Here is a 13,961-nt window from a genome sequence, read left to right on the forward strand (position 1 = left end):
ATACTCAGAAACACACAAAATAAGAACTTTTACAGGCAGGTTTCCCTCAAGTCTTATATCAAATTGATCCTGTTAAAACACCTCTTAGAAAGTGATAGTCATTGTCTGCTTCTATATTTTAGACTTAAAGGATTAGCATTTTTTTTTTATGTATGTATTCCTCTCCCAGCCTCATCGGTCCTGTTCTATCCAGGATAGCTGTCAAATTGTATTGCTCACACTATTTTACTTTGAAACTTTTTAAAATAAAATGTTCACTAACTCCATTTTACCACTTTACCTATTATAGTTTTAACTGTCTAAAATCAGGTGACACACATTTAGACAAACACATAAAGACAGATATCATTCTATGTCAACACACACATTTATTGAAGTGATGCCACAAACAGGCAAAACATCATATTGAAGATTTTATTATTAAACAGCATCTTGAAAATACAGGTTAACATAGACTGTGATTAGAAAATAATAGTACAACTACCAGTATGTGGTAATCAAACATATATGGACAGTTAAAAAAAAAAAAAATAGAACATCCCCCAATCACTCAAAACAATTCAGCAACAATGATAGACCAGAGACGATTTCATACTTGTGCAATAAGCACACATGCACATTCAAACAATCAGGTCATATACACTGGCAAGCGCAACACTATCGTAGTACATGTATAAACTGAGTGGATTAGTTGGGATCTGCTGGTGAAATCCCTTTTGAATTCAACTAATTTAACATTTAATGGGAGCCTTGTTTCATTAACAGCGTTTCCTCTCCAAAGTGCTTACAGTGGGGAAAACGTGTGTTGGAAAAAGTAATTATAAAACAACGACAAGGATGGACTCTAGCAAAATCAAGACAGGTTATTTGGACTAGATAATGGACTATCACAAGACACAAGTCCCCTTTAACCCCTAACAGAATGTCATCTCTTTCTCAACTTGGTATAAAAATAAAACTGTGCTTCCCCAAAAACCCACCCTGGACATTCTCCTGTGACTAAAAAACTATCAAGGAGCAGATATTACCTTCCACTGACACCTTTGGGCAGGGACTATGCTGTTACCAACCAACTAGGGCTTTCTCTGTACTGTATCTTAACCTTCCCTAAACAAGACCTGGACTAAGTCATCACTTCGAGAGGCGTTCAAGTGCAGTCATGCGGTTGAGTTTGTCTGTAGCAAAATGGAACCAACTACACTGCCTGTACTGTGTACAATATTCAGATTAAGGAATTCCTGACAGGTAACTGAACAATTTGTGATTTATTCAATTCTCTATATGGCTGGCATTCCCAAAAGCACAGATTAAAGCCTGCAGGCAACTCTCAGGCCAATCAAAATATTGTTGGTCTGTAGGATCTTTTACATATAAATGATATTAAATGGGAGATCCTGTGTTGTTGTATTATAGTGGGGTAGATCTCATCTTTATGGATTTACTCAATGTGTTCACTGAATTCTTTACCATTCTTTATTTGGATAATGGAAGCATTTATATGCTTTTGGGAGAGCAGTCCGTAACCACTAGAAACACAAAGCTGGTCAGCTGGTCAGTCGCAGGGCTCTATCTCTTGCCCCTTTTGTTACCAGCAGGGGGTTTCTTGAGCTGGAGGAGGGGCATTCCTGCTCCAAAGCCTGCAGCCTGCTGGTTAGACACACCGAAGGTCAGGCCGGCCGAGGGGTTGAGGCCGGGGTTACTGAAGTTAAAGCCTGAGCTGCTGCTGCTACCAAAACCTAAAACAGAAGAGGCAGGAAAGAGGAAAGTATAAGATATTAAAGTGAAAACAGTAATGAAAAAAGATAGTAATAAGAGAGAAATGTAAAAGATTTCCATTTGATATACAGGTTCCAGCATTTGTTGAGCTGTGGACAGATTAGTTTCTCCTGGTGTTAAAACCCCATAACCTACAGCCTTTTTTTGGCAAAACTGCCAGTGACTTTTCAAAAAGAATAACAAAGCTTTGCGAGGATGATGATGCTGCCGAAGTCTTCATCCATCAGACAGGACATCGGAAAAACCCGTCAGATATCTTCAATTTTCTTTGAAGCTCAGAGTAACCTGACACTATGTTTACAAGAAGATTTTTCAACTGTTTTTCTGATAGCAAATTCTCAGGGGGAGAAAAAAAAATCTCAGTTTGTGAAGTAAACTTGCAAACACAAGCCTATTCTAACTGAAAACTATTTGAATTTGGCTCTGCGAGTGAAGAGGGGGGGTATATACATTATGTATGTACCTGCACTCAGACTGCCTCCTGAGGGCTTACTGGTGGAGGAGAAGGCAAAAGAAGACCCCCCAGTCCCCACCCCACCAAATCCTGGCCCACCACCAAAACCTGTGGGAGAGAGTTACATTCAAGTCAGTATGGGCTAAACAAACAGCCCGCAGTAGGAATGAATATAAGCAGCAGTGCCTCAGGAGAACGCACAGGCAGGCAATAGCAAAAAAAAAGCAAAACAAATGCCACAATCTAGTCAATATAGCACTACACACAGCTGAATGGTGACGGCGAAAGATGACTCAAAGTAAACTGTATGGAAAAGCAAAGGCCAAAGGGAGAAAAAAAAAACAACACAGGGAAGATTTAACCAAACACACCAACTACAAGAGAACACACCGACTTTGTGTGCGTTCAGACCACCTATGCCCACACTGCCAAGTTACTTTGAAATGGCTGTTGTGATCCTAAGACTAAGAGAGGACAAAATGTTAGTATCACACCCTTGTGAATATTTTGGGTGTTCTCCTCTCACTAAATAAATAAATTATCCAATGTGAGTAACGTGTAAAAGTATAGAGCATTGTGGTAAGTCACTGCTCACTCTTCTAGTGGTGTGAACGCACTTCCAACTCTCACAGAAGGAAAACAGAAAACAAACCGCCAAGCATTGACTGCACCACTTTAATCAAACACATACACACTTCCCACTACTACTTTCATACAGGAGCTAGGAGGTGAGGAGGGAGGGCAAAGTGGAAGGGAATATTCATTTAGTAAAGACAGGGGTAATACCTCCAAGGGTAGAAGAGCCCAAGCTAGTGCCCACTGCCGAGGCAAAGGGGTTTCCAAACCCTGCCCCCAAGGGTGCCTGGGTCCCTAAGGCACAGAGAGGGCATATGGTTTACTCCTCTGAATGTGTTTTGAGTGGATAAAATATGCTCATCATCTTTCTTTGATAGAAACGAGCTGGTTAAAATATGTTAAGGACACATTGTGTAGCACTCGCACCATTGTTATACTGTACACGTATACTTAGCTACCAAATTACAATTAAATCACATTCCTCTCTAAATAATTACAAAACACTAACACAAAGTTAATGAAAAGTTTTAAAATGGATATAAAAGTAACAGAATGCTTTCAATAAAATGTGTAAAAATTACCTTAAAGGTCACATATTATACTCTTTTTCAAAAAGTTTAAATAAGTCTCAGAGCTCCCATAAAACATGTCTGTGAAGTTTCTTGTTCTAAATCCACTCTGATCCTGTATTTGATCATGCCTATAAACCCCTCTCTCAGCCCTGCTCAGAACAGGCCTTTTCTGTGTCTGTACCTTTAAATATGTAAATGAGCTGTGTCTGACCACACCTCCTCTCTGGAAGGACTTGGGTAGCTTTGGCTTTCTTGTCCTATTGTTTACGGTGATAAGGCACTCAGAGGGCAGAACAAACACCTAGCTGTGGGAGTGTCACCCACCTCCTGGGGGAGGGGCTACTGCCCTTTGTGATGTCATGAAGGGAACATTTCCCAAACAGCCTAGGCTAGGGACACGCATTAGTGTTGAAAAACATTGTAAAGTGTATTTTGCACAATATGTGACCTTTAAGCACCTTGAGTCTACGCTTGTCTTATAAAATTTAGTTTGCAGGACAATCCAAATATTCTAGCAATTATGAAACTACCCTTAAAACCCTTTTATGGTGATTTAGATATACAAGTAAAGCACAATCCCTTCCATAACTGTAGAACGTAAATGTATGTGTATAAACGGTATTTTGTATAGACTTTAAAGATCACAGTTATAAGCAGTAGTTGTATCTATTAAAAACTGGCATACGTGCAGCTAGTTCTTTCACTCAGAAACTTGTCTTTTTTTAAACCTACATGTAATATTTTTATCTTATCAAATTTTGCAGGGCTTCCAATTAGTCTGCATTGTTAAAACATATTCAGTCGAGAAAGAAACACGGACAAACGTTTCTTTGTTTAAAAACTGATTTATTGTCAATTTAATATGCAATTCCACTTACATAAAACACAAACAAACAGTTTAGAACAGAATTGATTGTTAATTGCTAACTGCTACTGAATTTGACAAGTTTCCAATTTTTCAAGATTTCTGAGAGTGAATGAACTAGCATACGCCAAAAAAAAAGAAAAAAAAAAAAAGCATCACACAATTATTGAATATAGCTTAAAAAGGCACACCATATTATATATTAAATATACTGTATCAACAGGCATTGGTTATATAAGTTGAAACACATTCATCTACAAGTAAAAGCACTCGAGATTTAAAAAAGAAATGTGAATTTGGCATCTATGGCTGCCTCAGTGTAAACAGGGGAAATCAGTGATATGGTACACTCTGCCTGTGGAAGTCAATGTGGTCAAGTTTCTTTCAATCCTTCAAAGAGGAGTGTAACAACCTTTGTGGTTTGTGTTGGAACACCTAGCAGTGTTTGTTAGACAGGCAACTTCTTATTGAGTAGTAATGTTTTAGCACACAAAAGCTACACCTTTGAATTATGTGACAATTGTTATTAACACTTTACGTAGTTTGATCAAGTCGTACTTAGGTGAGGTGGCTGTTTAACATATTGTAAGACACTCATCAGCCTAGTGTTTTTTTTTTATACAAGCCTATACTCAGATTTCGGTGTTAAAAAAACAACTTGCAATAGTTTTACCTCAAGGAGGCCACTTCTAGAAAAATCCACTCGAAACACGCAAAAAATGTAAGCATCTGATAAAGGTTCAATGAAATGAATTGGCAAAGAATAAGAACATTCAAAACAGTCTGTAGCAGCCAATCACATCAAAAGATAATCATCTGACTTTCTGGATTTGACTAATCAGGTCTGTTTTTGAGAACTACTGTTCTGAGGCTCAAACTCAAGCAGAAAAATATTAAAATATGCACACAACTCAATAAAATCAGGGAGCTCAAAAAAGTTAAGCACAGTAGGTAAAATTGTGGTGCTAGTACTGTGCCAACCATCAAGAATAAAACAATCAACAAAATCACATTAAATTCCTTCACTTGTTTGAAAAAAAAAAAAAAAAAAAAGAGGTAAAAAGGGGTCGTTCCTGCTGTTGGTTTAGCAATCAGCATTTGCATACATACGAATGAACATTACTGAGAATATGATGACCAACATGTTGGCTTAGTTTACTATCCAGTTCAAGGTCTAAACAACTTTGATCAATAGTTTTTCATCGTCTTTGTTGTGACTGGAATGCGGAAGACAAAGTGTGACTAGACAAAAGTCAAAACTCTGGACAACTTGAGAATCTTACAGACGCCAAAGCTCGGCTTCTCAATCCAACAAAAAGTTCAGAGTACATCGACAGAGGACTGAATCGTCACGAGCAGCAGCTTCTCTCATCATATGCGGCTGCTCCATCAAGAAGTAATCAGTTAGGTTTGAGGACAACTGTAACTAGCAGCAATATATAGAAGAAAAAAACCACAACTACTTTTCTGTCCTCAAAAAGGTCACCCGTGTCCAACACCAAGCAACACTGAATCCTTGTGGGAAATAACAACCCACTAAATAAAGACAGCCTGACTGTGTCAATCATTACTGCTGAACTGCAAAAGGAGAAGTCAGACCCATAGAAAGATTATCCACACGGCCAACAAACCTCTATAAATGCAATTTTCCAATGAAATATCACCACCTTGGATAAAATACCTGAAATAGCAACTTGTGAACAGCACTTGACATTTTTAATTAGTTTAACTGCTATGTGAAATGATCCCAGCCCTGTGACACTGACAGTAGCCCTTGGTGAATTAGCAAAAATCAAGTAAAAGCAAAAAAAGTAAAACGCCTTTAACAAACAAACCAACTTAATTTAAGATAAATCAGATTATTCTTTCACAGGGTATATCAGCCTCCTTTCACCTAAAGACCAAATAAGTGCAGTCACTGAAAGACAATTTTTAAAGTTCAAATAATCACTTCAGGCCATTTAATAGTTCGTACTTCAGTCCAAAGTCTTTTGGCACCTCTCACCTCATGTCCACTGAGGCCCACATCTGTACAAACTTTTAGCTAATACAATCAACACCTGCAACATTACATTACCTGGGCTCAAACAATCTGGCTGAAGTAACGCCACCCAGCTGCAATGGTTGGAGTTGTATGTGCTGTGATACTGACCCACCTCCAATATACCTTTCCAGTCATGGAAGGTTACTCATTTAAATCACACAATAAAATACAAATAAATAGGTAAATAAATACTGAAATGACCAAGATATCCACTGGTTTTTAGGCTTAGTCTATGAAATGACTGAGTCAAATACTAGAGAATAACCACTATTTGGCAACAAGGATGGGAATTTGCTAGGTAGTATCACAATGAAAAAATAAAAGAAATCTTTCAACCTTGTGCCAACCTCTAAGATAAATGAGCCAGCAAAGCTATGAATTAGAACGTTTCGGCAAAAGTAGTCTGTTTTTGGACAGCTAGCAGTACATGGGGTAACCAGGGGACCAGAAATGTGTTTGGCTTTGTATGAAATGAAAAATGGTCAAGAAAAATAAATCCTTAGTAGGCACCACAAAGGTAGTGTGCACTTGTGCCACATAAGTGGATCTGATCTTAACTACTGTGCAACAGGGCTCGTTTGTGAAGGGCTTATCCTAGAAAAATAGTGTTCAAAGAATGGCTTAGTAAAATATTCCCATCCCTTCTTGGCATTTACTTAGAAAAACATGACATGTTTGGAACAGCTCCTGCATGTCCTGCCAAGCTATCAAATGCATGTGAATGTTTAAATATGATTACACTGAAGTGTCACATTCATAGTCTGGCTAACAACTAGTTGCCATCAGATCTAATAACAGTCGATGCGGTGTTGAGCGTTTAGGTGTAAAGGAAGCAGCAGAAGGGTTATTTTTTATTTTTATTTTTTTAAATAATTTGCCATTTGAGTACTTTTAAGTCATGCTGCTTTTTTAACTTGGTCCAATTTTGAATATTGCTTTCAGACTTTTGAATTAAATCCGCAATTTATTTTGTTTTACAAAAAAAAAAAGAGAGAGACAGCAAAAACATGCTTATTTACATAGTAGCTTAGTTTGTTCATTGTAAGTGAGTGCACTGAGATGCCTGTAAAATGGCCTACAAACCAAAGCCTACAAAAAAGGCTGAACATTTTGAACACCTCAGAGATGTGGCAACAATCATAATGGACACTCCTCTTTAAAAGACTTACTTTAGTTTAAAAATGTGTAATAAAAAGGACATTTGTGTGCCATTGAGTTCTGAGGTGAGTAAAACAAAAGTAACTTCCTCAGTTTATGTTGTAACATCACTACACGGTTCGTCCTGGAGCATTTCCTTTACCAAGTCCTGACAAGTGTTGAGTTACCAACACACCTCTGACATTCTAATGTCCGAGTAAGAAATGTGTCATAGTCTTCCCTCTCTGTTCTGACGTGATATAAATACTGTGAAGATTACTCGTCATTAATATAGTTGTTTTTACTGTCAGAGTGTGGATATACTGGATATATAGTATGTTGTTGTCATAGTTTACATATAACCACTATAGCTTACATTACTTTATTGATAATAGGACTGGCTGTTTTTTATTATAGATACAAGTTGATGTAATGCAACAGTTGAAATATTTAGAGTGTGTTTAAAACTGGGCCTTATTTGTAAGGCCTTGAATAAGAGAAGCTGCATGCTTCCATAAACAATGGCGACACAAACCTTATAAATTCAGTACATAAAAATGTTCAGGAGTCCTGTCACTGACTGGGTGTCTAATCAATCAGGGGCTTCTCTACAATGTAGAGACTTCTTTACAGGTTGACTGGAGAGTAGGTGTTACAATAATACAATAAATTTACATCTTATACACCTACTCATTACCCAGGCAAAATCGTATAAAATATTGAACAATCATCAACAGATGAACCCAAAATTCTGCCTCCTCATTCAGAGCATGAATGTTCACTAAGTGCATCTAAATCACACAGTAAATGCTTAACACAACAACCTTCATCAAGTTGGCTCATTTCAAGCATCCATTGGATAATAATGAAAAAGATTCCTTACTACAATGAGATGTAGAGGCTGTAATTATATCTTTAGGTGAGTCAAATTGGGATAACTGGACTATATCATTGTATAATTTCTCCATTGATGTCAGCCTAACGTACGCGCCCTAACATCCTACTGGAGATGGCACATAGAGAAGAGTGTTTTCAGTTAACTTACGCCTGCTTATGCTTCAAAGTCTTTGTATGTGTATCTGCTTGGCATCAAGACTGGCAGATTCTGGTGTTCACTGGAGCTACCTATAGAACGTGCTCATTGTATTTCTGTAAGGCGTATTTGATAAATGAGTCCAACCCTTGAACTGAAAGTCAGAGTCAAGATGGTAAAGGCAGCTAAAAGGATTCTCCATCCCTCTCTCTCTTTATATGGAATACAGAGACTATAGTTTGACACACGCTAAGGCTCATTTTTAATTATTTCAAATCCCCATCCGTCTCCTTTTGACCTTTCACCTATCACAAGTGACTTCTTTAAAAATAATAAAATAAATAATAATACAAACGCAAAATGAACACATCCTGTCCTTTCCAAAATGTATTATTAAATGTGTCTCTCCTTTCTTTTAAGGTGAGAGGCGGAGAACTTTCTAGAACTTGTAGGCAGTCAGACCTGGAGTTGGCTGCTGTTGCTGGGTCAACGTGGCTGCCATGGCAACCGCTGCAGCATTGGGCACACTGGAGAATGGGGCGGGCCCAGTCGTGACTCGAGGCGCAGTCTGCCACTTCCTGTTAGACGCCCGTTTGGACTCAAAGACATCTGTGGAGTCTTCAAGGAAGGCCCGGCGGTAGGAAAGGTACTGGTGCTTCAAGATCTGCCACGTCAGATATAAACACAGGACGACAGAAGAAGAGAATTTAATTCACATGATCTTTACAGATTTTAAAAAGTATTTGTTTCACAATTTTTAAGCTACGCTGAGTTGATGAGGATGTTGCGTCATTTTCAGACCAAGCTGGAAGAACAGAACTAACCTTCACATTCTCATGGACAGACTGGAGCTGGGCAGCCTGCGCCACAAACGTCTGATACAACTTCTGCATGGCCAAAGTCAGGTCTGGAAAAAACAACATAGACAATGTTATGTTCGCTGTGGAAATCTGAGAAGATGAAGGAGAGAAAGGGGGAAAATCAGAAATCAAGACCAGTGATGTTGAAAATCTTCAAATATGCACAATTCTTTAATCGTGATCAGTGTTTAAATTGGTTCCAAACTGATCTGCAATTTTCTGCTATGAGCAAATAGTTTTCTTTTTTATAACAAAGTCACATAAAAGTCCTCTTACCCTGCGGCGTGATGTGGGAGCCACTGCTCTGTGTGGTCAGGTGATTCTCCAGTTCTTCTATCTGCTGCCTGTACTGCTGCAGCTGCACTTCAAACTGCTCGATAAGGCTTCGGAAATAACTAAACACAAAATATACACAAGTTAATTTCCTTCAAATCCATGAAGTGGAAAAAACACCTGACATACAGTTTACCCTGTGACTTGAAATATTATACATGTATGATAGCACTACTCAGCTCTAATTTGGGAAAACTTACTCTGATGGGGCAGTATTTTCATGTTGAAGTCCAGGGGGAGTTTTTTGTGTACGCAGTGAGATGTCAGCGTTTTTCAGCTCCTTAAGAAGAAAGGTCAGAGGATATCAAAAATAGATAAGCCTGGATATATCTTCCTGGAAATAATGTTCCAAATTTGAATTTCATGTTAAGCAACAGATTCAGTTAAGAATCTAGGCAACTAAATTCTTCTTATTTAAACTGATTTTTGAAAGAGCAAGAAAGGGTCTCTAGCAACACCTTAGAAAATAATTTGGACAACTATCCAGATTGATTAAGAACTGGGATAAACTGTGGATCTATATATGTTATGTTAGGCTATACATACAGAATGTGTCCATTTACAAATATTGGACCATGTGGACCACTTTACTGCATTTGATGAATTCAAGTGTCGAGATATAATCTTGTTGACAATGGACCTTTAACAGTATGAAACTTGTGCAACAGGACTAAAAGAACGTGGGCTCATGTAACTTCTCACATTTAAGCTTGTGTCTACCAAACTGCCTTTTTTTTTTTTTTTGGTACCTGTGCTGTCTCCAGCTTCAGCTTGTCGATGGCCAGAGCCTGGCGCTGCAGGCCGCTGGCACTGACAGAAAGAAGCTGTTTCAGGCTCTTGATGTCATCTTGGACTTTTGAAATGGCCTTCGACGACATCCTGCTGATGTCCTCCTGAACCTGTTTCTGGTCTTTCACAAATTTTCTATAAAAGAAGGGAGACAGACCATTAGATACAATTCAGACAATGCAAAGCATTTTCCTGAAACACATTATCAGCCTTGCACCAAGTAGTTGTATTTTTTTTTTTTTAAATAAATACAAATAAAAAAAATAATTGCCATGTTATTTGTGGTTTAATTGTGTTTGTGGTACATAACCACACACTTCATGAGATAAATAGATGTCATGCTTTATGGTTCTATAATCCTGCTCACTTTATCAACAACACTTTGATCATTTTTAAACACATAAGCCAGATCTAACTGAACAATATGCACTGGCTCGTGGTGACACAATGACCATTGACAAAATACACACACACAAACACACTTACTGGAAATTCTCGACATCCTGACAAATGACTGGTGGCAGGTTCTCATCTTTTAAAGCTTTACTGTCCCTGAGGGAGAGAAAGAGAGTGTTTTTCATTATTACAAAAAAATGGACTATATGCCTGCTGATCAGATGTAAGTCAACAAGATAGGAAGCTACTTAATGCCTCTTAGTAAAAAGTTATTTACACTTTCTTAAAATAAAATATGGACAGATGTGAACTGTTGCACTATCATTCACATTTAGTGAAGAACCATAGGCATGATTGTCAGTTAGCCTTACTGAGCATTGGCTCCAGATGATGTATCACTCTTGTTCTCAGATGAAGTGCTGAAGTCTACTCCACCCAGGCCAAGGCTGGGGGCAGGTGCTGCTGATACCGCTGTGGAGGTAGCCAGCAGAGAGCCTAACGTTAACCCACCAGCACCTCCAAGAGTCTGACCCAAACCTGCAACATCAAGTGAAAAAAGTATGTTGTAGTACTGTGGAGAAATGTAAAGATTGACAACTACTTCTAACTCAATGATCAGACATGACTTGATCATCACATATTTCCATGTTGACAAGCTCAGGCTGTTTCCATGTCACCTGAAGCCATAGTGCTGGAGAAGAGACCCCCACCCAGAGATGGGCCTACAGAGGCTGCTGCTGTGGTTGTTGTGCCACCAAGGCCGAGGGTGAAGCCTGCTGCTGCAGGCTGCTGAGGAGCTGTAGACGTCAGGACAGAGCCAAATGATAAACCTGCCCCTGCAGGGGCTGATGTGGCGGTGGTAGCAGCAGTGAGGGAGAAGGGTGTTGCTGAGGCGGTGGGCTTGTTAAAGGCCAAGCTGAAGCCAGTGGATGCAGCTGATGAGGCTGGGGCACCTGAGAAAACATAATTGAAGAAATCAAGGTTTAAACCTGTTTTTTGAAGATCGTAGTTAAAAAATACACAAGGAATACAGACTTACCTAATGTGAGGCCTGTCGTAGGAGCAGCGCCTAAAAGAGGATGACATAGCAAGACCAGAGCCAATTATAAAGGAATTTATTTTACGTCTTTCTATTTATTTTTTGTAAACATGTACATCTATTACTTGATGCAGGTGTGTTGAAAGAGAATCCTCCAGTAGGTTTCTGACCAAAGAGACTTCCTCCCAGGCCAAGGGATGGGGTCGTGCTGGTCATGGCTGCAGCAGGGTTTGGAGCTGCTGTACCCAGAGCTGCTCCGATAGAGAAACCACCAGTACTGGCCGCAGGTGCACTGAAGAGGCAAAAAGCAGCGACGTTAAGTAATGTCACCATGCCAGAGTCAAGTAGAAATCCAAAAAAGCAAATAGCCTATAATTTACAGTTATGCAAACTGGACAGTTTTTCACACTATATTTTTAAAGATCTGCTAAACAGACCATCAATACAAAAATGACATGCCTTCCTCATTTTGTGTTCTTAAACATTGTTTTGACCACCTGCATCCCTATACGTTGGTGGATCAAAGTAACAGCTACGTTATCTTATATTTCTCTGCTAAAAGATATTGATAAAATGCTAAATCTCCTGACTGTTAATAAGACAAGAGGAAACTACACACCACACAGATAGATAGATAGATAGATAGATAGATAGATAGATAGATAGATAGATACTTTATTGATCCCGAGGGAAATTCAAAGCATCCAGTAGCCGGTTACAAAGCCGTACATGACATGAAACATTTGTTACAAATTAAACCACAAAACCGCCCCCCCTCCCATACATATATATTAACCTGAAAAAGGTTTAAAGAATACCTCTAGATGAAACAAACTTAAACTGTGCAATTAAAAATAGACTTATACAAAGAATGTACATAAGTGAACATAAAAATATAAGTGCAATTTAAAGAAGAACCTATAAACAGTTGAGGAAAAAATCTGTGATTAAATTAAATCTGAATATAAAAAAATAAAAAAGTGTTGACCTTCTGAAGTTGTGTTGTTTATATATGTATATATATGCAGTGTTTAAAAAAGCAGATCGTGCAGAGTTATCAAAAACAGACATTAAATAACAGGCAGTGCAGACATTAAATTAAAGGTGTGATTTAAGTAACTGAGGTGATCATTGAAGTGTCCAACTAGAGGCTGACTCTTGGGACAGCTGTGCAGATGGGAAGTGGAAAAAGGAAGATTTAGTCCAGGTGTGTGCAGAGCGGTGCACTTTAAAGTATTCAAGGACACTTGCTTTAGTGAGATTGCTTGCTTAACAACAAACAACAAACCATACTTCTACTAGTGTGCTTCATCAACATGTTGAGACTTAGACTCTGGCTACGTGTTTAAGTTTGGTCCGGCTATGCTAACGTTAGCTCAGATGTGAATTGTGTCGTTACCTGGTTACGGCCCCAAATGCGAATCCGCCTCCAGCGTTGGCGACACCAAGAGTTCCCGTTCCAAAGTTAAAGCCCGACATGTTATCAGATCAGGGCACACATTTAATACAAAAAGGCTATCTGCACTTCAGCTTCACATGCTCTGCGTACAGCCCAGCATCACAGCTAACTCGTTAGCTCTGATAGGCTCCGGCGTGAGGGCCAAATCCGCTGTCTCGTCTCCTCTCAAACATTTATAAACAAACTATTCGACCACTCAAAACATCGAGCACTTCCGCTGCAGTCCTGAGTGTTTTCAGACTCTATTCTTCTCGTTTTTAGAAACTAAAAGCTGCCAAAAGAACGCAGAGATGTTCTCGCATGGTGCTACTTTTCCTATTCCCCGCCTGGTATTTCCCCCGTATGCTGTTGCATTTCGGGTAATCTTTTATCCCAACTGCATTTCCCGTCGTCCCCCATTACTTTTTTTGTGTCGCGTGATGCTTCAGACATGCGCAATGTGCCATCTTTGGTCAGTGACAAAAACGTCAATAAAGGTTCCGGTCTATTTTTCATAATAAAAGACTAAATAAAAGGCTTGTTTGTAAAACAAGGCACCATTCAGTTTCACTAACTGACTCTTCTTTTTGTTCTTGCTAACTAAACTATCACTTTTATTATGAAAGCTTTATTATTATTATTATTTTCT

General features: G+C 38.8%; 1 protein-coding gene across 4 annotated transcripts; it reads right to left on the reverse strand.

Moving 5' to 3' along the window:
- Positions 1-348: 348 nt before the first annotated feature.
- nup58 (nucleoporin 58) lies at positions 349-13,691 on the reverse strand. Of its 4 annotated transcripts, XM_020655925.3 has the most exons (14): positions 13,274-13,691; positions 12,000-12,166; positions 11,875-11,904; positions 11,513-11,788; positions 11,207-11,372; positions 10,926-10,991; positions 10,400-10,574; positions 9,851-9,930; positions 9,594-9,712; positions 9,282-9,364; positions 8,920-9,121; positions 3,017-3,100; positions 2,240-2,338; positions 349-1,736 (listed from the first exon to the last, which is right to left on the reverse strand). In XM_020655925.3, exons 1-14 carry the CDS (start codon positions 13,351-13,353, stop codon positions 1,567-1,569), a joined length of 1,797 nt encoding a protein of 598 aa, XP_020511581.2. In that variant the 5' UTR covers positions 13,354-13,691; the 3' UTR covers positions 349-1,566. The 4 variants fall into 4 exon arrangements, with proteins under 4 accessions (XP_020511581.2, XP_029137464.2, XP_020511583.1 ...); XM_029281631.2 differs by lacking the exon at positions 3,017-3,100 and having other exon boundaries at positions 13,274-13,690; XM_020655927.3 differs by lacking the exon at positions 2,240-2,338 and having other exon boundaries at positions 13,274-13,690.
- Positions 13,692-13,961: the final 270 nt, after the last annotated feature.

Source organism: Labrus bergylta, chromosome 20, assembly GCF_963930695.1.
Source record: "Labrus bergylta chromosome 20, fLabBer1.1, whole genome shotgun sequence".
Lineage (NCBI taxonomy): Eukaryota > Metazoa > Chordata > Actinopteri > Labriformes > Labridae > Labrus > Labrus bergylta.

What these genes read in the sequence shown, in the direction of transcription:
- nup58 (XM_020655925.3), bottom strand. Translation starts at nt 13,353, where the DNA reads ATGTCGGGCTTTAACTTTGGAACGGGAACTCTTGGTGTCGCCAACGCT. An exon ending in TACGACAGGCCTCACATTAG is followed by an intron (nt 11,789 to 11,874) that starts GTAAGTCTGTAT and finishes ATGTTTTCTCAG; the next exon opens with GTGCCCCAGCCTCATCAGCT. An exon ending in AGGAGGCAGTCTGAGTGCAG is followed by an intron (nt 1,737 to 2,239) that starts GTACATACATAA and finishes CTTCTGTTTTAG; the next exon opens with GTTTTGGTAGCAGCAGCAGC.